This window comes from Coffea arabica, chromosome 6c, assembly GCF_036785885.1.
Source record: "Coffea arabica cultivar ET-39 chromosome 6c, Coffea Arabica ET-39 HiFi, whole genome shotgun sequence".
NCBI lineage: Eukaryota > Viridiplantae > Streptophyta > Magnoliopsida > Gentianales > Rubiaceae > Coffea > Coffea arabica.
Window position 1 is genome coordinate 2,126,619 of NC_092320.1, and position 22,653 is coordinate 2,149,271.

General features: G+C 36.5%; 2 protein-coding genes across 3 annotated transcripts; one reads left to right on the forward strand and one right to left on the reverse strand.

The window, feature by feature from the left end:
* Positions 1–8,252: 8,252 nt before the first annotated feature.
* LOC113693943 (sulfoquinovosyl transferase SQD2) lies at positions 8,253–13,925 on the forward strand. Of its 2 annotated transcripts, XM_027212733.2 has the most exons (11): positions 8,255–8,805; positions 10,271–10,337; positions 10,677–10,747; positions 10,892–11,009; positions 11,118–11,191; positions 11,467–11,522; positions 11,621–11,704; positions 11,931–12,018; positions 12,093–12,170; positions 12,649–12,705; positions 13,244–13,925. In XM_027212733.2, exons 1-11 carry the CDS (start codon positions 8,369–8,371, stop codon positions 13,737–13,739), a joined length of 1,626 nt encoding a protein of 541 aa, XP_027068534.1. In that variant the 5' UTR covers positions 8,255–8,368; the 3' UTR covers positions 13,740–13,925. The 2 variants fall into 2 exon arrangements, with proteins under 2 accessions (XP_071907981.1, XP_027068534.1); XM_072051880.1 differs by lacking the exon at positions 12,649–12,705 and having other exon boundaries at positions 8,253–8,805.
* An 885-nt stretch (positions 13,926–14,810) lies between these two features.
* On the reverse strand, positions 14,811–16,674 carry LOC113693944 (uncharacterized acetyltransferase At3g50280-like). The gene has a single exon (XM_027212734.2). The coding sequence runs from the start codon at positions 16,569–16,571 to the stop codon at positions 14,991–14,993; it is 1,581 nt and encodes a 526-aa protein (XP_027068535.1). The 5' UTR covers positions 16,572–16,674; the 3' UTR covers positions 14,811–14,990.
* Between the last annotated feature and the right edge of the window lie 5,979 nt (positions 16,675–22,653).

Here is a 22,653-nt window from a genome sequence, read left to right on the forward strand (position 1 = left end):
CTTCAGAAATATGAACATATAAAAATTAAAAAAAGTGAAGCCTTATAGTAATTATTTATGTGATTGACTGTTTCTACCCATTTTAGGCTGAAGTGCTTACTTCGGTGGGGACCAGTAACGGTTAACTTGCGTCGAATTATTGCCATCAAACGCGACAATTTTTGGGGCCTAAAGGATCACGTGCTAGACGAGTTCAGTAAGCTGGCTCCACTTCCGTTTTTTTCCTGCATCTTGATCAGGAGTAGACTGTCAAGATCTGGAGTAGACGGTCTGCAATTGGTATAAACAACTACCAGTGGCCCAGACTAGACAGCGTTTGACGTAAATTCACCACTGATCATTGATCTCAAGTTTCAGTTTATTTTTTTTTCAAAATGTAGATTTCTTTGACTTTCCTTTTTTTTAAAAAAAAAAAAATGGAGGGGCTCAAATCAACTAGTGTCAATTACGTCTAAATTCTCAACGTTTTGTGCAATACTTTTTTTCCCCCCTTTGAGGAGGGTTTTTGTGCAATACCTGGTGTAGTGGTAACATGTTCTGATCCGTCTTTAGTGACTTAATCTACCTACGCAGCTCGCAAATCATGTGGTACACAGTTGTAAGTCTGTTTGGATTGCTATTTTTTGTCAAAAAAATTGCGTCATTTTTCGTAATCATATTTTTTTATTATATTTTTCTCTCACGTACATCAAATAGTTACAATAATTTTTTTATGAAAAATGACGAAAAATGCAATCCAAACGGCCAGTACGAGCCCGATGCAAAGAATTATACTATTATTCTTCTTCGTTTCTATTTTTATGTAGAAATCAATAGCTGTCCCTACAATTTAGATGTTTGAAAGGCACGTAAAGGTCTATTCATACTTAATAGAGAATTTTTGAAAGCTGCTCAAAGGTTTTGCTTACTATCACCTAACACCTTTTCGATTTCAGAGCTCTCTCTTGCCTCTCGTGTCACTTTTAGTGAGACGAGATGTTTTATAATTAAATGCAGTGAATTGATAATATTAACCCTGGTCAAAAGCTCTAATTGATTAACTAAAAATACATCCCAAACAAAAATTTTATGGGGGAAAAAATGAATAATGAATAACTCCATTTGGAAAAAAATTGCATTTTGAATAGCTAAAATAAAACTTGTCTACATTCCACTCTCCAAATTTAGATTGTCGCCTTCTTGTTGCAACCATAATAAACGATTCTTTATAGTGAATGATTTGTTGCATTATAAAAGTATCCTCCAAGGTTAGAACGTGCAATGTTTACAAGAATATCTTCTTCCAATTTTATTTTAACTTTTCTCTTTTGCTATTGAATTTGTGTTTTTTTATTATTGTCTTGCTGCTTTTATGTGGTTCAAAATTGGAATACTAATCGTTGCAGCAATAATTATAGAACTATTGAACTGCTGCAATTTTGATTTTAAATTGGGCTTATACCCTTTCTTGTTTCAGCTTATGCCTTTGATCTTATTTTGGTTTTCATTATTGGTATGATACTTGCGTCAAGGACAACATAAGTGTGTTACTAAAACTAAAATATTATCTCTCCTCCATCATGCATTTTTAATGCTAATTTAACCCAAAGGAAGGGTAAGAGACCATTTTTAAAACTAAAGGGAGGCTAGGTGGTATTAAACCAAACCTTAGGGGAAATTATCCCTATTTGATATCACGCTACTAATTCTTTTTAATTTTGGACTACTAATAAAATATAGGAAGTTGTCTCAACTCAGAATCTATTTTACGTTAATATTAAAAGCATTGGTAGAATTTAGTAATGACAAGTACTTTTAATTTTAAAGCTCGCACTAGTATATTTTAAAATGGCAAATTACCTCAAATTTCCATATTAGTAACTTCCCTTTATATTTTATTTGGTGTCATATTGACTTTCGTTACATGTCAAATCTAAAATAAATAAATGAGTAAATCTTATATACACTTGCAGTGCATACACTATCACCGTTTGATTTGTGATATGTGTGTAAGATGTGAATTTCAAATTCAAATTTTGTATAGTTGTCACTCATCAAACGTTGACAGTGTAGGAAAGATTAATTCTAAATGAGTAAATCTTAATACGCTTAGAGTTTAAAAAGGATCTCCATGAATATCTTATAAAGTATGGGTTAATGAAATTATAATATATTGGCACTGAAAGACTAAGCTTAATTTTAAAAATGTTTACAAGTTATTACAGGTTCAAAATGGTAGAGAGAAATTTGAAAAATGAAAAAAAGTGAAAAATTGAGATATTGAAAAACAAACTATACAATCCCGAGACAATCCAAAAAGATATCGGGTTCAACACAATCATCTACAATGATGCTGTGGTTGGATAGAGTATTATTTGAAATAATCACTCTAATATATTTTTATAATATAATATATATATAATAAAAAATAAATTATAAAAATATGTTTATGACACAAAGAAAACATCACGCGAGATAATTCAGCCATTCAAACACACAAAGGTGAGAACAAATGTACTATCAAAATGTTTCATCTTTTTCTTTGTTATCGTTTGGAAAGAAAAAAAAATGTTTCATCTTTTCCGCATCTGGCACATGATGTGACGAGCCATTTGGTGACAAATTCCTTTGTAATTGGTCCAAACTACCCTTCAATATACTGATACGGTACTCCTTTTTTTTTTTTCCCCCTCAAAAAATACAGTCGACAAATGATACACCGGGAGGCAGGGCAGCTTCATCAACATAAGTAGATAACGTCCCAAGTGAATTCAGCCAAAAGTTTCGTCGTCCTCTCACGTGCCCGGCATGTGGATTGGAAGCATCATGTTGTTCGCGCATCGCGCGTTAGCTCCCCATCTGGCCTCACCTACCAGTGTCCCATGTGCCGGTACTTCTTTCTTTCTATTCTTCTGCTGCATTTGCTCTCTTTCCGCTACCTTTTCTCTCTCCATTTTTTTTTGGGCAATGTTGCTCTGTCGCTTACCCAGATGTAGCCTCCACTTCCATCTTGTCTATTTACTTTAGGGTTTACATACACAGAGCAGCAAATACCTCTCCGCCGCTTTCCTCACCAAAAAATTATACTACCAAAATCTTCAGTAGCGGTGAGCTTCCTTGCTCTTAGCTTCCTTTTTTTTTTTTGGTCAATTTGCAGCTTCCTTATTTTTTACAGTTTGCAGCTTTCTCTATATTCTTTTTTTGGGCAATGTTGCTCTGTCGCTTAGCTAGATGCTCTAAACCCTGGTACAAAAGCTTGTTGAGGTATCTGGTGATGCATTGTCTTCTTACAACGCAAGGAGTATTGAGCCTTTGTCTCTCGCGCGCTCTGGTTGCAGCGGTCCAAATCATGTGCCGTCCGTTTGGTTCTCCTCCCCCTTCAGTGTAAGTTTTTTTTTCCCCCTTTGTAATGCAGCTCCCGTTTTCCTCTTTTCTTCTGAGTTGAGTCTGTTTTGCTGTCCAGAGAGGTGCAATCTTGGTCTTTTCCTCTGTACGTTTTAGGCTAGAGTTGATATGTTTCGTCCTTTATTTCGCTTGGCCAAACTAGGACCTTTCTTGCCTTCTCTAGATCATCTGTTTTGCTCTCCGGAGAGGTGCAATCTTGCTCTTTTCCTCTGTACGTTTTCTAAGTTGTCATGTTTCTTTATATTTCTTTTCTTTCTACTTCTACCGTATGTTGTTCTCCGATCTCTTCCCCTTCTTCTTGCCTCTAGGGTGTTTCTTAAATTTCCGCCACCGCCCCTCTCTCTCTTCCCTTTCTCCCTCGCCTCTCTCTCTTCCTTTCCCTCGTTCCTTCTTCAGTCCACCACTGCTGCTATTGGTTAAGACGGAACAACTTGCTCTGGTAATTCCATAATTTTTCTTTCCTTTTTTTTGAACTATTTTATCTTAGATGCTCTGAATGGATTCCAATTCTCCTCTAGACCAGAAAGATTGAAGAGGTTTGTCTTTGTTTTCTTTTTATTATCCAGCCATATTTCTTTCTTTTCTTCCATTCTTCTCATTTAGTTTTTTTTCACAGGGAGCTGCCCTTTTTTTTTTCCCTTTTTTTAATCATTCTTTGGAATACTTGGTAGCATATTATTTGCGGAATCTTCTTCATCTGTTATGATGTTAAAGTTTTCTTCATCTGTCCTTCTATTAGTAAATAAAGCATATTTTCTTCATCAATTTGATCCTATGTTGTTTTAAATCCTATAAGCAGATATAATGATCTCACTTTGTTTTGTGTTTCATTTTGAAGGGAATCGAAATGCTTTCACTTGGCTCATTCAAGACTGAAGCTATTCTTTTGGTAAGTGAAGGAAGCTTAGTAACTTAAATAAACTTATTTGTATAAATGCAATAAGATAAATTGAAAGGTGACGACTAAGACTGTGTATGCCAAAAAATTTATTATTGTGTATCAATGTTTTGTCAATATGCTTTGATAGATACAAATGGACACACATGTATTTATGCATTTTTATCAGTATTCCCGCTCTAATTGATGCATCTTCTAGATTGCACTATCCTACCATTTGTTTACTATGATGTAATATACATGTTTTAAATTTGCAGGCTAGACTTTTTGTATATGACATTTTCTGGGTCTTTTTTACCCAAGTAATGATTAGTGTTGTTAAATCTTTTGATGCTCCTATCGAGGTAAGTGTGTCATATTGCGTTCTGTATATCTTTAACAGAAATTCTTGTACTTGGATTCTGTCTATCATAGTTTGCAACTAAGTGTAATAATATATACTTTCTACAGTTTTTGTTCCCAACGGCTGACTCTGCAGGTCTGTTTTCAATGCTAGCTCTTGGGTATACAGTAATTCTTGGTATGGCTTTTATTCTAATTGCTCTAATAGTTGTTGTCAGTTTGTCATCCTCATTTTGGCTGCTATGTTGAGAGTCCATGGCTAAGTTTTTGAATTTGATGTTCAATTGTTTTTCTTCCTCGGCTGCTTATAAGGGAACACATGTATCCGGTGATGAGATTCATCATTTTTAATCCAACCCTCTCTACAGCATTGCATTTTTTACTATTTGGAATAATTGTGTAGCTTTTCGTTTTCATCTCTAAGCTTCTTATTTGGTTGGTGATCCCTTGTGATGTGTGCATGGTTCTAAATTGTATGAAGAAATACTCGGAAGCGTGCTAAGTAAAATCTGCATCTGTAATTTATATATCTCAGGGATTTTTGTGGCATTGGCATCGCACTTTAAAGTTTCTTAGGGTGAGCAGAACCAATATTTCAAGAGTGCTTTTGTAGGATACTCTGTTGGTTTGATCCTGACAATAATTATCATGAACTGGTTTCAAGCTGCACAGGTAGGTGTTTTATGCATGTCCTTACCTTTGAAAGTAGATAGATACATTTGAGAAGTGTAAATTTGTTCCAGTGAGGGTCCATACTTCTCATTTTGTTGATCATTTTTAATGGTTATTTATTTAGGGCTGCACTCTTGTATATTGTACTGGCTGTCATTGAATTTTTGGCTGTGCACGTCTTTTGGAAAGGAGAAGTGAAACCAGTAAGTCTTTTGTGATCATGAATTTATTTTATAATTGTTGTTAAATGCTGAACTTCTGTCTTTCCTGGTGTATTATAGTGAAATGACTTTATGCATGTCTTTGGGAGATACTTTTAAATGGCCGGATAGCTGCCTGGCTCATAGCCATTTGATTTTAAACTTTTGCAACTAAGACAATGAAAATAAAACTAGAGATAGCAACCAGCAATACAAAATCAACGAAGGTATTATTGTTTAATATTTTGGATTATGAATTTTTTTCATAAGTTCTTTTCTGAAGGTTCGAGTTTTGCTTGCATATTTCTTATGTATGATTGAATGACATTCTGTAGATGGAAAGGGCTACCAATAGAATGTTTACTTTTTGGACTGAAATTTTTTATGAATTCTTCCCTGAAGGTGCGAGTTTTGCTTGGCATGTGCATGAGTAAACCACATTCTATAGATGGACTGGGTTACCGATTGAACCTTTTAATTATGACAACCTTAAACAAGAAGAAAATTATATTTAGAAGTTTTTAAGTTCCATAATCTGTCATGCTACATTTTAGTTCAATCACGTTACTGGTTCTGAGTACCTTGATCTTGTACATAAGTTTAATTTTATTGCTTACATGATAAATTGTCATAAAAGTGAAGTATGGAGTAGCCCAACAGTATGCAAATTTTAGTTTGATCATCAAGCACTGGTTCTAAATACCTTCAGCTTTAATTTTGCACTTTTATTCTAGAACTAAAAGTAGTTTTTTTTTAAATTTTGCACTTTAATCCTTCTGCTTTGGTTGCTTTTTTTCTGTAATTAGTGCGTTTTGGTAAGCTTGAGGAACCGATCCTTCTGCCTAATCTTGATATTTACCCTTTTACCTCTTTTCCAACATTTGGTTGATGGCCATGCCTCTATAATTGAGTCATTGGTTTCCTTTTTTTGTCCTTTTTTTTTTATAGAGTAGTCATTTTGTCTCTGAACTGATATTGTGACAAACTAACTCGTCTTTTGGTTGACTGATTTGTAATAGATATGATAGGAGTTGTTTTATATATTTTACCAGTGAGAAAGGCGCTTTTAGATGGTGTTTCTGTTGTTGCTAGAGATGACGTTGTTAATCAAAGGTGATTCCCGGTGCTTGGATCTTGCCGTGTTGCTTTTGTTGGCTCCTACATTTTTTGAGATTGCTGACTCCTTGTTGTTTATGTTTGTTGCTATAGTAAGAAGCCTGTGCTTCTGACATTGTTCCGTGATTTTTGAGACTGAAGTGGGATGGACCAAAGTAGATGCTAGGGGGTCTATTGAGTCCAATCCAGTTATTATTCGTATTAGACTCAGAGTGAATCCCTGATAATTGTGAGATCTGTTTCTATGTATATTCATGGTTCCTTGGTTAATTTGTGTTAGGCTATTGTGTTAGTGGTCACTATGCTATCATTTTTTTCTTGGTACTTTTCCCTTCTGGGCTTTAAATCACGGATTGTTTGCTAAGTCATAGCAAGCTAGAATGTTATATTGATCTTTTGAAAGGTGACATTTTTTGTAGGCATTCTGATGGAAGGTGAACCTCATTTCCTTTTTCAACTGATATCTTTGAATTTTTTTTCCCTCGTCCCAGGAAAAATGTTTTTTTTTTTGGGTAGAAGGAGGTGCCAACATGTTCTTGCTTAATATTGCATTAAGTGGTGCGATCCATGTTTGAATTTGCGTATGCCAAATTGTGAATTCAATGGTTTGTTGATAAGCACTAATTCATTATCTCCAAGGAAAAAACGTCAAGAATATGGATAGAATTTGAAACTTTTATTCAGACAATGCTTAAGAATGCGCAGTCTAAAAATATAGACATGGCCTAGGATTGCTTCGAGGCCCCTGAGCTTCCCCATTATGTTTTTGTTTTCTTTCTTTATTTGCTAATCAATTTAATAAAGCCAATTTCACCAATTAAACAATTTAAGACAGGTTCAACTAGCTACCCTAACAATCAAAAGAATAATTTTCTCTAGGAAAAAATAGAAATGACCTTAAAATTAGCTAAGCAGCAAAGGCTGCATGTTACATGTCTTCCAAAAGACATCCGGTAAAATTTATTGTCCAAAAAACATAAAGTAATCAGTAATCATTCATCCAATCACTCCAAAAATTTGGTATTCTCCAACTTCTAGCTACTTTACAGTCATGCTCAAATTTGTAGCACTCCAACACCTTTATTGTAAAGACCAAAATACTGAAAATAGAAGGAAATTGAAAAAAAAAAAAAAGAAAAAGGACAGAAGGGCTGGTTGTCAAATACATGCAAAATAAATATGGTCATAAATATATAGGCATGTTGTTCATATATTATTTCCAGCTATTAATCTTGAGCTGTAAATGAATAGGCATTTTTCCCAATTATTAATCATGAACTGGGCATATAAGCTTTTATTTCTACCGCGCGGGGCGCGGTTTATACCTCCTAGTACTAATCAAGATGCGATGTCAAAATGACCCCACAAACAGGAAGGTACGTATGCTATAATTCAGATGAAATTATAGGATATGGTGATCCTCTCAAATTGTGAATGGGCAAAGGTAGCATATGCTCTGGAATACCTCGCAATTATTCCGGATTGCCGCCAGAACCCCCCACCCCGAAAGAGAATATCCATCGGAAAGAATCCCCCGGTCCCCATGGAGGCCCCCCATACTCTCTCTCCATCTCTACTACGCTTCACACACTACACGCACTATTAATCATGCTCAAAACCAATCCTACACACCAACCCCCAAAAATTCTTTCTTCCTTCCAAGTCATCACCAGCACAATACATTACGCTATTACAGCCCGCCCCCCCCTCTTTTTGCCGTATATTTATTTATATTCTTATTCTTCTAATCAAAATCATGTCCCCTTCTTCTCTCTCTATAAGTTCCCCTCTCTCTCCTCGTCGCTTCTCAACTCCTGCTTCCTCCTCTTCTTCTACTTTGTCATCGTCCTACTTGTTTTCTTCCTGCTCTTTACCTTCTACCTCAGCATCAACGTACCCACCTAAAAATTTTGTTAAAGTTTCTTGCTTTTCTACCTCAAGAGCACAACCCGTTGTGCTACTTTGCATAAAGACGCAATCTTTGCAGTGTACTACTAAAGCCCACAAGAAAGGCGCAGCTGCTGCAAGGCTAAAAAGGGCTAGGCAGAGGAAGCCCTTTTTTGCAGCTAACAGCAACATGACCATTACAGAGTACATGGAGGAAGAGGAGGAGAGTCCCCCTCCCTTGCTCGAATCTGAGATGAATTCAAGGCCCAGGCGAATTGCGCTTTTTATTGAGCCCTCTCCCTTTTCGTGAGTCTCTTGCAATTCTTGGAGCATCAATTTCTTTCACATTAGGGAAATGTTGCTGTGTTGTTCTTTGTTGACTTTGAGTTGTGCTAGTAGTATCAACTAAAGATTCCTTTAAACAAAATTTTTTTTTGATAGTACGTTGACTTCGATTGCGAGATTAAGGTATGCAGCTGCTAGTGCTTCATTTGATGCTTTTGCGGAGAATGGTGTTTAGTTTGGCCATATGGAGAGAGTGTCTAAATGCCGGTTGTTATGACGTATTTAATTCGACTTTTCACAAGGCTATGGCAAATTTCTATGGCTTTATTAAGTTCCATGTCTGTGGAGTGATCTAGGTCGTACGTATACTTATGCATAGTTGTTTAGGAGCTGAAGCTTGATTGATGAAAATGAAGAAGGAATCAGACACAAATGAGCTGCTCACTCCGTTTTGTCGTTTATGGCATATGGCATGCTACTCATTTACTGCCAGCTATTACTAATATGGACTCGTTCTAGATTCTTGATCCGTTCAATAATGTCATGACTAGTTGATGACTTGATGGCTTAGGTTAACTGCCATAATTTTGGGTTATTTCTTGTACCTCATTGTTATCTAGGACTATTGATTTTAGCATTTCTGTGCTGACATTGCATTTCACTTGCTTTGGGAGCTGCCTTGAGAAAACTTCTATGCATATCAATTGGTTCATACTGCAATGTGCTAGACACTAATTGTTCCATTAATTGTGCAAATTAGGCATAACAATTTGTCCTTGACATACAGCCATCCTACTCGGCATTTCCTAGTTATTTGGCTGTTCTGCCTTGAATCCTTTTTTGGAAGCTAACTCATATGTGAATTCCATTCGATGCATTCATTACCAAAATACTGCCTTCACCTTAAGTTTTAATTTATTTTTCCTTCTACATGTGCTGAGAGCATATTGAACATACAGTTCTTGATGTGCTATGGGGAACTAGCCTGCTTCACTATTTTGGAACTCCCTATATCTCCCACATTCTTCCAATGTTTCTTGCTGATCAAGAAGTTTCAGCTCCTGATAGTTGAACGCTTGCTAGATTCATTAAAATCTCATAGTTACAATCAACTTAAGATGAAAAAAGGGATCAGTATTGTTTCATAATGACTAAAAGTCACTCCACAGACTTGACTGCTTGAAGATGTGAATTGCAGTTTATGCTAATTATTATACAAATATGGGTAATAATGCACATTCTCATGGAGTCTGATTGAGTTCTTGGCATGACAATGATCATCTTAAGTTTGGTAAAATTCCTTTGAAGTTTTTATTCTGCTCTGTTAGTGCACGAAGCATATCACAAAGTTAGACTCCACACTGTGTATGTGTCCATCTATGCATAAAAGTTGTTAGTATACTGCTAATGGATGGGGCTTCTGTATCTCTAGCTTTTTAGCTTATGAAGCTATGAAATGACAATCTTCTTGTTGTTGTATATGCAGTTATGTTTCTGGCTATAAAAACCGGTTCCAGAATTTCATCAAATATCTACGAGAATTGGGAGATGAGGTATGTTCTTAACATTTTTCTGATGCTTGGTATTTCTGTGCAACTTTGCCTTTTCATATATAGAAGCCCGCATATGATCTCAGAGCAGGCCGTATAACTTGACCAGTCAAGCTCAGTTGGAGTAGGACCTAGGTGTCAGCTGTTAAATTAATTGCTCATATAATCTGGGTATAATACTCACTAGAAATGGGGTTCCTCTAATCCATAACTCTGCCGTAATTCCCATTTGGCTCTTTGCACACAACATTATGTATAAAATAGAGATATTGGCAAAGTTTCTGTAGAAGTTTTGATGTGCAGAGTTCATAATGTACTGAAATGACTCAACACATGATGCAGGTGATGGTTGTGACAACGCATGAAGGAGTACCCCAGGAATTTTATGGAGCAAAATTGATTGGATCAAGGAGGTAGTCATTACTAGTTTCACGTGTTTTGGTTTTAGTGAGTGATGCAATTATATCGATATTGAAGCACTTCGCTTTACTAGTAGTTCAATGGCTTTTCTTCCCTAGAAATTGTCATTTGTTGATGGTGATTAATTCTTTTTTCAGCTTTCCATGTCCCTGGTACAAAAAGGTGCCCCTTTCACTTGCTCTGAGCCCTAGAATTATCTCAGAAGTTGCCAGGTTTAAGCCAGACATTATACATGCATCATCTCCTGGTGTCATGGTAATTTTCTTTTTCTTAATTTGCTACGCTGGATATTGCTGCTTGACTTTTGTCCGATATCTACCATCTAGCTTGTTCAGATACCTGACATTTCTTTTCTTATGATAGGTATTTGGTGCTCTTGCTATAGCAAAACTACTATGCGTGCCCATAGTGATGTCTTACCACACTCATGTTCCGGTGTAAGTTGCATCTGGGTCATTTTTATAAATTTGATTGCCAGAGTAGGTGTTGGGCTGAGATGGGAATAACATTGATAAGTTATAGCATTACAGGCATACATGCACACGTACACGGGTAGAGAGCAAAACTTTCTTTTTCTTTTCTTTTTTTTTTTTTTGTTGGGAGAAGGGGGCTGGGGCGCGGGGAGAATCTACAACAAATTGCAGGTTCTTTTTTGTCAATCTACTGCGCTTCCAAGTTTGGTGCGTTGGGCTGAATAAAATGTTGTTTGCAGGTACATACCAAGATACACCTTTAGTTGGCTGGTAAAACCTATGTGGTTGATAATAAGTATGTCGCCTTTCTTTCTTGCTATATTTAATGAATTATACACTTTTAATAATTGTAAAATCTGAACATCTCCTCTACAATTCTGTTCCTTGATTCAGAATTTCTTCATAGAGCTGCTGATCTTACTTTGGTACCATCTGCTGCAATTGGAAAGGATCTTGAAGCTGCTCAGGTGACAGCAGGTAAAGTTTCACATGTTCAGATTGGCTGATGGTTCTTTATGCAGATATGTTCACCCTATTCCATTTTCTCCTGAAACATTATTTACTTTGTATTTTGTTATGAATATTGATACTACTACCACTCTACTTAACTGGAGTGCCCAGTTGCTAATACGAGTATAAAGGCTCATCCTCTTCTTTATTTACTATATTTCAAATGGAAATTCACGTATTTTCTAATTTTCAGCAAATAGAATTCGTCTGTGGACTAAGGGTGTGGATTCGGAGAGCTTTCATCCCCGGTACCATTCTGATGAGATGCGATTAAAACTAAGGTAAACTTAGTTTGATGGTAATGACTAGTGGTGATTTTCAACTTAGTATTAATTACTATATTTTCATGAATCAGTGGTGGAGAACCTCAGAAACCATTGATAATTCATGTTGGCCGACTTGGATATGAGAAGAGCTTGGATTTCCTAAAAAGGTACTCCACTTGTACTCCATGAAGCTTCAGGTGATTGCGTCTTCTGGGAAAGATGATGACTTTCCCTCTTTTTCTTCCCCCCACCCCTCCCCAAACAAAGGAAGTGATCTGTCTTGGTACCCTTTGATACCTTGGGCAGGGAAAGTAACTCAATATGTATATCTTTAGTGACTGCCCAAAATTGTAAAGGGGAAGACTAAACTAAACAAGGCCCTGAAAAATTGCTTGGTTGCATAACAAAAATGGGGCTCATCATTTTCTTTTGTTTTTTCTGATTGTTAACTTTTCCTTGCATCTTCCAAGTTCACCTACTATATCCTGGTTTCGTGCATCGTGCTTTGTGCATCTGTATCATGCACCAAGATCAAAAAGTTCGAGATTACTGAGTACCTATTCACTCTTTTGTAATTATTAGCTTTTTCAAAACCTAGATTATGTGCTCAAATTTTGGCATTTGAAATAAACACGTTGGAAACAGGATCATGGACAAGCTTCCAGAAGCACGAATAGCTTTTATTGGAGACGGGCCATACAGGTGAGTTACTATGATCTTTGGTGGCTGCTTGATCTCCCAAAAATGTTATGGGTGCATCTTCCGTGAACAAAATGTTGTTGTCACATTTGACTCAAGAGTCAATAAGTGATGTCTGCTGCTTGTCTGCCAGAACATATGGGATCTGATTATAGGCAGATAATTGCTATATCTTTGTCCTATGTCCCACTTTACCTTGTGGAAATTTGTAGGTCTTGGTGGTTCAGGAGATAGAAGGACTCCGATTGGGAGCCATTGCAGTAATGTTTGTTAAAAAGTTCACGTTTGATATGTCACACTTGTAAATTCTGAAATTTCTGTTTGAAATGTTGCTTGTAAATATCGAGACATGCTTAATTCTTTAACCTGCCCACTACATAAAAATAAAGAGTTAATAAATGGCTGTCTTAACAGTTCTTGCTCTTGTGCTCGCCATACATATATATGAACACTTAAAACTTTATACTGAACTTTATATGAACACCTGAAGTATGGAAGTTAGGAATGGTAAAATGCTTTCTTTTCGTTTATTTTCTACCAGAGAGGAGCTAGAGAACATGTTCAGAGGCATGCCTGCTGTATTCATGGGAATGTTGCATGGTGAGGAGCTTTCTCAGGCATATGCTAGCGGAGATGTTTTTATTATGCCTTCAGAATCAGAGACACTTGGGCTTGTTGTTTTGGAGGCAATGTCATCAGGACTTCCTGTGGTGGCTGCTCGTGCGGGAGGAATTCCAGACATAATTCCTGAGGATCAGCAGGGTAAAATTGGGTATCTATTTAATCCTGGAGATGTCGATGATTGTTTGAGCAAGCTGAAGCCCCTGTTACATGATCTCGAATTGAGAGAAACTATTGGAAATGCTGCAAGACTAGAGATGGAGAAGTTTGATTGGAGGGCTGCAACTCGAAAGATACGCAATGAGCAGTACAATGCTGCAATTTGGTTTTGGAGGAAGAAGAGAGCACAGTTACTAAGGCCATTTCAATGGTTATTTAAGCGTATTTTTCAAGCACCAGAGGTTGACTACAGGTGATCCGCATGATTCGTGAAGTTCAGACACAAAGATGTTCTTGAAAAAGGTATTATTTGGTGTAATCGAAAAGACATTGGGGATAAATGCGTGACGACTAATTGCGGCTGTGTATTGAGTTGTACAATATTGGCTGGAAAATTTGGTCAATTCTGCTGTCATTGATTAAATATGATATGATTTTAAGTAGATGTAAGCTCAGTGTGATGAACGTAGGAAGACAGAATTTTTAATGCGTGCTAGCAATTTTAATTTCCTTGGAAGATAATAAGTGTTTAATGTGGGAGCAGCATTTCTCAATTTAGTTTGTGATGAAAAGAAAGGTGAAACAAAAGTATATTGCCCCGTGACTTGTGAGAGATCGTTCAGGCTTATAATAGTCTATCTCATCAGCAGCCTCGTCTTCTGAATCGGGTCCAACCATTACCAGACCGATTAATTTCCAGGTGTCCTCCGTCCATCTTCTTCGCTAATTGTGCTACCTAGTTGATATAAGATGGTGGGCACCCGCCCTTCCAGGTGTCCTCCAATGTCAGCGTGTTTAAGAAATATATATACAGTCATAACATCTAAACTGCGCTAAATTTGGTATTCATAGAGAACAAACCCTAAACAGGAAGATTACCCATGTTTTAGAGTTGATTCTAAAACAATGGAATGTTGACTTGAAATTCTCCGCCAGCCCTCCAGAAAACCGAGAGACTGTGGCAAAGATGAAGGACACTTGAGAGCTTGTAGAGAGAGAGATAATAAATACTGTAGGAAGCAGCATGATGTACCAAGACTCCATAACAAAAATGTACCGAGACCGAACAGGACGAGGATGAGATAAAAGCACAGTCGTAGCAACTTAATCATCAGCAAAATATAGGCTAATAGTATAATTGTATTTACATGGCTAGCTCAATTGCAGATTTCTTTCTTGGCGATCCTTAACTTGTTTGGACCGTGGAGATTTATCACACCCATTTGCAGATGTTATATCTATATTGCAGTGCAGTACGTCTTTTTCAAGATCCTTTCTTCGGTATATATATATATATATATATATATTTTTTTTTTCAAACACAAAAAAAAAAAAAAAAATCTTTTATTTGTTCTCTCCTTCTCGACTGAGGTTTGTTTTTTTTTGTTTTCCTTTTTGGAGAAGGAAATTTGGCTGCAATCCTGCGTCCGTTAAAATTTTGTCCAATAATCATGATGCAGGTGGACCTCTGGAGGAGTACAGTACACTCGAATTGAGTCGGTCAGGATTCAGGATACATATTGCATAAATTCCACATCCTTCTCAAGTGCAGCCATAGTCTCTGGTGCCAAAACAACTTCCAGATCGACGCTCCCATTTCCTTCGCGCCCTGGGAATGCCGAGATCTTGCCGTCAAATTTATTGGCCCTACCGCTTCGCACTGCAATGGGTCGTCCCCACCCAAAGTCATTATCGTACATTGGAAACCTTGGGGAGCTTCCCATGGTGATCATCGCGCCGTCAAAGTTCCCCAGCGGAAACAGCCTTGGATTACTCTCCCATTCCTCGACGCCCCGCCGCACCGTGGCATCGTCGTGCGCCAACACATTCCGATGCAGCCGATCCGCACCCCAGGATAGGTCGTTGCCCAGCAGCTCCTCCACGCAAGCCACGGTTGGGATGCTCTGGATCAAGTTACCAAAGTAGAGCGGGTCCACCCGCGGCTCCAGCCGGTGTCTGCAGTTCACCGCCATCCTGAATGTCGTCCTTCTGTTCCCATCCAAATTCCTCGCACGTGTCACGGATCTCCACAGCTGCGCGCACAGGGACTGAAAAGACGAGATCTCATCGGTCGCGGGCTTCAAAGACTTGCGCGTTACCTTTCCGTTAGTTCTGCCGCCTTTTTCCCCGTCACCCGCCACCCAACTCCCCATTTTGCAAGTCTTGTTGGTTCGCAATTTCAGCTGCAAAACTGCCTCTCTGCTGAAATGGAATATCTTTTCCCGCGAAGGCTCGTCACCGGAAAATGTCGCCGAAGGCCCGCCTGCCGGGAGCTGGAGAACCGCCGGGGAGGTGAACACGGTTTCGCGGCAGAAGTTGGGGGACTTGGAGATCCTTTTGGCCCCCCTACAGGCCTCAGCGAAGGTGTTGAAGAAGTTCCAGAAGGAGGTCCCGTCCACGACGGCGTGGTTCATGGTGCAACCAATGAAAAGGCCGCCGTTGAGCTCGGTGACCTGCACAGCCAGGAGAGGTTTGTGGTGACCGGCGTAGCTGAGAGTGTGGTCGAACTGGAAGAACTTTCGGAAACAAGGCGGGATGTCATGAAGATGAAGTTGATCAGAAGGGACGAGGGTGGGGAGGGAGAGGTGCAAGGCTTTTGCATGGACGAAGTCGACGCCGGCATCGTTGCATAGGATGTGGACGTGACCGTGAGGGTCGGTATGAAGGCGGCCGGCGAGGGGAGGGAAGTGGGAGAGAGCTTTGGAGAGGGAGAGCTTGAGCAGAGAGAGAAGAGAGGCGGCGTCAAGGGGAGGCTGGGATAGTAAAACGCCCTTTTGGATATATTGGCAAGACAGCATGGGAAGGTCAGAGACGGAGAGCTTTAAAGACGGGAATAGGGCTGATTTGGATTCCGGGTAGACTGTGCATTTGGAAACTACATGAACTGCAGTTGTTGGCATCTTATCTCGCCCTTTTTTCCAGTGATTATGTTCTTCCCGGGAATGGAATCCCAAGTAGTAGTGAGCAGCGACTAGCGAGTGAGTGATGAGAATTTTTGAGTAGAAGCGCAGGATGGAACATTTTGGGACTTGAGAGGGGATTATATATAGAGAGAGAGAGAGTTTGTGTACGGGTGCGGAAGGGTTCATGCAATTTGGCAGTTAAGAAGAAGATAGACGGGTTGGTTAGTCGACGCAAGTTGTCTGTACCTATCTTCCTTCACTTTCTTTGTTGGGACATCATCATTTGTGATGGTATTATTTTGTCATCCGATTATTAGCAGAAAAGAAAAAGGAGGACCAAGCTGCGGGCAGGCCACTGTGTGGTGGTTGCGGGGTATTTTCTTTATTTCGCGCTCGCAATTTTGTCATGGGACTCGAGTTTAATGCGCTTTCTTGAATTGCCATGTGACTTGCTCGCCGGTACAAATGTCCGTCTATTTGATGGTAAGGGGATAAAGTAGATCTAGCCGTGTACCTGATGTGTCTGTTCGTAGATGTTTCCGTGTTCCCTGCTGGCAGTTTCAGTTTAATCATTGATCAGCTTCGATAGAATTTCTACTCGCATCCAGTCCCTTCTCCCACCCCTAAAATAGGCTAGTTTAGGTTATAGAAATTCTATCGTGTCGATGGGAAGAAAAAAAAAAAAAAGCCAATTTTTCAAAAAAAAAAAATATTTTCTGTAAACAGATTTTTCAATCACTTTTTTTTTTTATTTTACATATATCAAATTACTACAATATATTTTTTAAAAAATAAAAACTCTAAAAACTAGCGATCCGAACGAGACCTTGATTATCTCTAGCTTGATGAACAACAATATAGCACTCAAGTTCTTTATCCCTTTCTCGATCATCAACAGCATATTTATATGGGTTTTCCAATTTGGTGATGACACTTGTTAGTATGCTTAATTGAAATCTATTTACAATTTATGTTCACACATGGATAATTATTCACTTCTCATTGTATTTATACACTTACTCGATTAATTTTTTTTTTAAATATTAACACTTGAATCATATTTGTTCTTGATGATATGATTAAGAAAAAAACAAATGTTTGTGCTTACATATATGAATGATAATACTGTGTATAAAAATGATGTACTTACTAGTTTGTTGGTATGATTGATAAGACCAATTACATGTGCATTTCAAGAATTAGTTAAATCAACCGGAGAAGGTGTACTCTCTTTATGTTTCGATGTATGTTCATGTTTAGATTAAACTAGCATTGTAACCCGTGCATATATGCACGGATTTACGTCTAATATAATAATAATAGTAAATAAATTATTTATATTAGTTAAATGAAAAAAGGTTTAAAAAAATCAAAAGAATTATATTTTAGTATCTAATTTATATTGTATTTATGTACCTTATTTAAAACCTTAAAGTATATTAAAAAATATAAATAAAGATTACAAAAATACCTAAAGAAATACTAAAAGCACACCCAATACAATATTATTACCCCTATTTTCCACGCTCTCTCTTTTTGCGTCATTTTCTCTCAACATTTTCCTATTCTTCATTATCCGCATCTTCACCTTCATAACCCAAGCTTCCCATATCCATTTAACTTTTCTCCCTTCCACAAACTCTACCTTCTCTTCATCTTACTCTGCTTCTATGCAATTATGCGATTTCTTATTTTATTTCGCAACTTATTTACCTACTATTCTACTACTCTTTTCATCCATTTATAGTTATAGATAGTGAACAAATTTTCAACTTGTTCTTGAACAAATAAGTATGGGTGTGCAATTTTATTACTTTCAAGTGGACAATCCAATTAAACCCATTTTCTCTCAACATTTTCCCCATTTTTTATAGTAGGTAAGTAAGTTGCGAAATTGGATAAGAAATCACATAATTGCATAGAAACAGGGTAAGGTAAAGAAAAGGTAGAGTTTGTGGGAGGGAGAAGAGTTGAATGGACAATCCAATTAAACCCATATTTTTGCGCCATTTTCTCTCAACATTTTCCTATTCTTCATTATCCCTATCTTCACCCTCATAACCTAAGCTTCCTGCGTCCGTTCAACTCTTCTCCCTCCCACAAAATCTATCTTCTCTTCACCTTACCCTGTTTCTATGCGATTATGCGATTTCTTATCCAATTTCGCAACTTATTTACCTACTATTCTACTACTCTTTTAACCCATTTATAGTTATAAATAGTGACCAAAATTTCAACTTGTTCTTCAACAAATGAATACGGGTGTGCAATTTTATTAGTTTCAAGTGGACAATACAATTAAACCGATTAACTAGTAGCTATTAAATGGATAGATTGGGACTACCTATTTAGAACTAATTAAATTAGACATAGATTCAAATTCATTAGTAAGTAAATTTAAATTACTACCAATACAATAATTATATTCTACTTTTTGCAAAGCCATATTTAACGTTCTTTTCCTATTCTTTAAAGTTTTTTTTTTAATTTTTGTTAAATTTCATCATACTTCCTCCATACTTTCCATCAAAGTTTTAATTAACTAATTAAGTGCTAATTGATTTCTTGCTTTCACACCCAAATTATTTTGAAATTCTTGTAAAATATGAAATTTGAAACTCACCACCATTGATTCTTCTGTGTAACTTTTTTTAGTTAAAAATATATTTATTAATATAATGTGTTTTTATTTTTATTGATTACAATCATATCTTATTTTGTTGCTCAAAGAATATGGGAGAAAAAATAAATAAAACTTGCTGCGGATGTAAATGGGTAAAATAACCAAATTCATGTAAAACTATATCTATTTAATTCACATAAATCACTCGTTTTGATAGTTTCATCCCAATTCACAGCTACAGATCCCTTGATTTTACCCTTTTCAACCATATATTCTTATCTTTATACCCCTTTTACTATTTAGGATTCGTTATCTCACTTTTACCCTTCCCAACTCTATATTCCTATATTTCTATTCCTTTTATTATTTAGGATTTGTTGTCTCACTTTTCAAGTGTGCTTCTTTTTTCAAATAAAAAGTTAGAATTATGGTCGTAACGGAAAAATAATTGAGTATAATTTTGGTAAAATACTAGTAATATTTTTTGTGATGACCACCCAAAATAATTGTTTAAACAAATATTTTTAAAATTTTTGATAAAAAGTCCAAAAAAAATATCTAAATACCCCATTATTACTTTAAAATTCATAGAAAAATTTTATTTTATGTGCATTTTTTGATATACGTGTTATATGAAAAATTATCCAAATGAAGTTTTGGGCATGTAAAAAATTATCTAGATAACGTTGTATGTCGGAATGTTTATTTCATTGGTTGGAATAATTGTTTAATAGGATAAGTTATTTGATTTAGTTGCAATAGGTTAAATGGTTAAAAAATGATTATAGTTGGATATATCATTTGAATGCGTAAACAAATCTATGTATATACCTAGAAAGAAAATGATAAAAATGTCACTATGTAAATGATTAAAAAATAGAAATCATCACATTATTTGTCAAATTTGACAAATCAATATTTATTAATCAAGGAGTAAAATGGGATAAAGTGATAAAGTTGCAATGGAGTGAATGATTTTAATATGGGGCTAATCAATTTTTTTAAATTTATTTTCTTTAATTATGACAGGAAAAAAGGGGTTAAAGTCTGAAAACAAACTATAAAAGATTTATTAAGCACTCATTTGACATGGAAAAATTTTAAATTTTAAATTTGAATTGACATAAAATTAACTGTAAATCACTATCATTTTCGCATGCTGAGATCAATTCTCAGGTAAATATTAGCAGGGCTTCTAAATACTTTAGAATTAATTTTTCATCCATTGACGGTGTATACACTGTCAGTGTTAGATGAACGAAAATTATGCAAAATTTAAAATTTAATTTTTGCACATGTATTATGAATCCAATGATAATTATATATACACTTTCAGTGTATATAAGAGTTAACTCGACACTTTATCCACAAAAGTCGGAGCAATACTTTCTAACGAAAGAAGAGAAAACCACAGTTTCTGGTTGAAGGACAAACTGGCCGCTGCATTTGAGATCAACAGTTAACATGTGTTAAGCTAAAACGTTTTGGTGTTCGATGATACGTTGGTGGACGTTCTTGTGCCCGTGAAAAAGGGCAAAAAAAAAAAAAAAAAAAGAAGAAATGTCCCAGAAAGTGGAAACTAGACCGTGTGATTTCTTTCGGCTTTCTACCGCAACGCTGAATATAAGCAAGCGCCTTCAACGCCTGTGTTTTCACTCCTTGGTGTGCCCACGTGTATTCTTGCAATTAATTGTCCATATCCAGAAAAAGTCGCGTCATGGTTTACTATTCTTACAAAAGGGCCTGCTCCAGTGGCTACTCTTATATCAGAATCAGAATCGCTTTTAGGGGAGTTCAACTTTTTATGAAAATATATTAATCATTATCTCTAAATGATATGACATTGATGAATTTACGCATATATTTTTAAATTCAAAATATTTATTTGATAAATATGTATTAAGATTTTAAAAAATTACTTTTTTAAATATTAAATTAGAAAACATAGAGTGTGTTTGGATAGAGTATTATTTGAAATAATTACTATAACACTTTTTGTGATGTGATGTATATGAGATAAAAAAGTAATTAAAAATATAAAAAGGCGGATTGAAAATGTGTTTATGATGCAAACGAATTATTAGTTGAGATAATTTAATAATCCAAATATAGTTACCTTTTTTTTCAAATAATATTTCTCTTGTATCATAAACATATTTTTCAACCCATATATTTATGTTTTCAACTACATTTTCATTTTACATATATCACATTACAAAAAGAGCATGCTAAATTATTTCACATAATATTTCGCTTGTATCATAAATACATTTCTCAACTCATCTTTTTATATTTTTAATTATTTTTTTATTTCATATACATCACATCATAAAAAATATTAAAATAATTATTTTAATTAATATTCTATCCAGACACTCCAGAATTCATTCTTATTTTGAAATATCAATAAAATGAAAGAGAGTGAGGCGCATGTATCCATCCCAGTTGGACCCGGTCAAAAATTTGCAAACAGTGATATTTTGATTTCTGTCTTTAAAAGACAAACCGTATAACCCATATTTTAGATGAACCGTCCATATATACACACATATTTTCATTGCAAACCAGACGAAATTACGAAGAAATAGCTTCTAATTAAACTCTTCGAAAGAAAGTACTAGTGCTAGTCTCACTTCGTGAGCCGCAACTGAAAGAGACGGCACATACATCGACGGAGTTTTATGAAACACGTGAGAGTTTATTTTATTATTATTATTATTTTTACCCGGGAAAGTTAGTTAGTGGAGTGCAAGTCCACGTCAAAGTGAAGTTTCCACAAACACCTGCCGCTCCTTCGAAGAAGGAGAAGATGGGGGGCAGAGACTGCTTAGAGATTAGACACGAGCCAAAAAAGAATCACCGACGGCCGGAACTGGTGATTGATTAGACAAGCAACAAAATCAACCAGACCTGTCAACTAAGATGTCCTGGATCGATTGGGGAGCCAATGTCACCGGTCATCTGCTGAAGATAAACAATTCAATAGGATCACGCACCCGAGCGTCCGCAGTCATTTCCAGAAAATATGAAAACCTTCAGAGCCAATAAATGTAGGATTTTTGTGCCGGCTTCAGTGATCAGCGATGAGATGATGCGGAAGCCAACATTTTGTCCACGTTCATGAACCTGAACAGCCGGAGGATGGTAGGGTTCGGTTCGACGTCATAAATTTGTTTACGTCGCCGGGTGCTGGCCACTCCCAACAATCCACCCCTGAGTCTCCGCCTAATTCGTGCGTGGATGCCCCCCACCTTGTCTACTTGTTATGTATAAAATTTGCCGATCAAGAATTCTGGGAGTCGTAGATTATAGACACTTTGAGGAGTTGTGCTAATTTCAAGGAGACGAGCATTTAAATATCTAGATACTCCAAGTTAATATTCGTTAAGGAAAAAAAAAAAAAAAAAAAAAAGAGAGTTAGAGCTTGTTTTGTTCCTGCAATTAGACCTTAGGAAACTGGAAAGATAAAATGCCAGATTAGTTTTGGACTTCCTCTTATCTTGGCTTACCTTCAAAAGATCTTGCGAGACTGGTCTTGACAACATTTTTCGCATCAATCGTTGGCGGAATAAGAAATTAATGCGTTCAGATATTAATGCCATGACCAGTTTTAATGTTTTTGGTGTTACGTTAGGTATTCGGTAG